The sequence below is a fragment of the Lipotes vexillifer genome, unplaced genomic scaffold (assembly GCF_000442215.2).
Source record: "Lipotes vexillifer unplaced genomic scaffold, Lipotes_vexillifer_v1.1 scaffold1011, whole genome shotgun sequence".
NCBI lineage: Eukaryota > Metazoa > Chordata > Mammalia > Artiodactyla > Lipotidae > Lipotes > Lipotes vexillifer.
Genome location: NW_006787698.1, coordinates 2,411,970 through 2,413,652, shown reverse-complemented (window position 1 = coordinate 2,413,652; position 1,683 = coordinate 2,411,970). Strand labels below are relative to the sequence as shown.

General features: G+C 66.5%; 1 protein-coding gene across 1 annotated transcript in view; it reads right to left on the bottom strand.

The window, feature by feature from the left end:
* The window catches only part of TNFSF9 (TNF superfamily member 9), a 2,619-nt gene extending 1,626 nt beyond the window's left edge, over nucleotides 1–993 (bottom strand). The window contains exons 1-3 of the mRNA XM_007460738.1: nucleotides 730–993; nucleotides 527–625; nucleotides 100–130 (exon numbers count right to left, since the gene is read on the bottom strand). Coding sequence (XP_007460800.1) covers nucleotides 100–130; nucleotides 527–625; nucleotides 730–993 — 394 coding nt within the window. The remainder of the gene's footprint in view (nucleotides 1–99; nucleotides 131–526; nucleotides 626–729) is intronic.
* Between the last annotated feature and the right edge of the window lie 690 nt (nucleotides 994–1,683).

Below are 1,683 nucleotides of genomic sequence, written 5' to 3'. Positions count from 1 at the left end.
GGGAAAGAGGGTCGGATTGGGTCACAGGGGAGGCCTCCCTCTCCTGGGGCTCTCCCGCTTAGTGCACCCTCCCCCCTGTCTGGGGGAATCACTCACCACCGTCGGCCACCACCAGCTGCGCGAACACGCCCTGCCGAGAGAGGACAAACGGAAAGTTGGTGGAGGTCCCCCCTCCCGCATCCGCAGCCCTCTGGAAAGTGGGGTGCCCGGGATCTGCGTGAGTCTACGCTCCCTTCCCTTCCCGCTGCAAAAGAGCGCGCGCGCTGCCCCAGCCCTACTGTGTGCAAGGACAGAACCCCGAGGACTCAGGAGGGAAAAGAGGAGAGAGTCCCTCCGGGGGGCTTGGCACTGGGGAGTCTGGAGAGAGAAAGGGGGGTACCGCAAGGGTCCGGGAGAAAACCTAGGTTCTCCGCGAGTTACGAAAGAAAGGGGGAGCCCCCTCAGCGGTTCGAGATAAAATGTCCCTCGGGGTCCGCGATGGAGAAAGTGCTCCCCACTGGGGTCCCGGGATGAGGTGGGGTCTCACGGGGGTGCGGGACGAGAAGGGTGCCCCCCGAAGTCCTGGATAAAGAAGCGGTGCCCTCGGAGGTCCAAGAGGGACGATGGGGGTCCCTCCACCCTCGGCCTGGGAGGCAGAAAGGACCTCGGGGTGGGGGGGGAGCGAATGGAGAAGGGGTCCCGGAACTGGGTAGGGGTCTCTCCCGGGGTCCGGATCGGGCCGCATCTCACCTGCGGAGAGTCGGGGAGGCGGGTGCGGGCGTCGGGCGTCAGCTCCAGGCCCTCCGGGAGTCTCGGGCTGCGCGCGGAGCCGGGGACCTGCGATGCAGGAGCCCCGGGCGCGGCCCAGGCGCGCACCAGGCAGGCGGCGCAGGCGGCGGCGAGCAGCAGCAGCGCGGCGCTCAGGGCCCAGGGCAGCGGGTGGCAGGAGCGGCCCGAGAGCGCGAGCGGCCGCTGAGCTTCGGGGTCCGGAGCGGCTTGGGTGCTGGAGTGCATGACCGGCTGCGGGCGGCTGCGGTCCGAGGCCGCTGCACCGCACTTTATATACAATCCGGAAGCCCCGCTTTCCGGGGGCTGGCCCGTGGGGATCCCAGAGATCCGCCCGGTAGGTTGGTTCCCGCCCGCCCCGCCTCCTCCACGTTCTGTCCGAACTTTCCCTAACTTTCTCTTCCCCGGATCTCTCCCTCTCTCCATCTCCTTCTCTCTTTCTTCCTAATTCTCTCTCTTGTGTCTCCCTGCTTATCTATGTCTGCGCCTCTCTGCTTCTCTGCCTCTTTCCCCAATTACTTATCACTCCGTAGCCCCCCAGCACTGGGGCCCCTCCAGGGCTCTCCTAAACCCGGCACTTCTTCAGAGGGGTCAGAAGATAGCCAGGCCTCAGCCCCCTTCTCCTGTGGAGCATAAGTCCTCCCAGCGGAACCCTAAGTGCCCTGCTCAGCCCTCCCCCTCCCCTCCCTCTCTTGCCCCAGGACCCCTGGACCTTCCCTGGCCTGTCCCCGCCCACCCACCTAGACGCTTCCCATCAGGGGCCCCCTGGACCCCACAAGCAGAAGGTTGGAGAGTCCAGGTGGAGAAATTCCCCTTGTAGGAAAGGGACAGCCTTGTGTGAGGCAGAGGAAACTCAAATTTCCCGTTTGCTCTCCGGTGGGGGTGTGGGCGGGGGCGGGGGCGGGGGCGGGGGCGGGG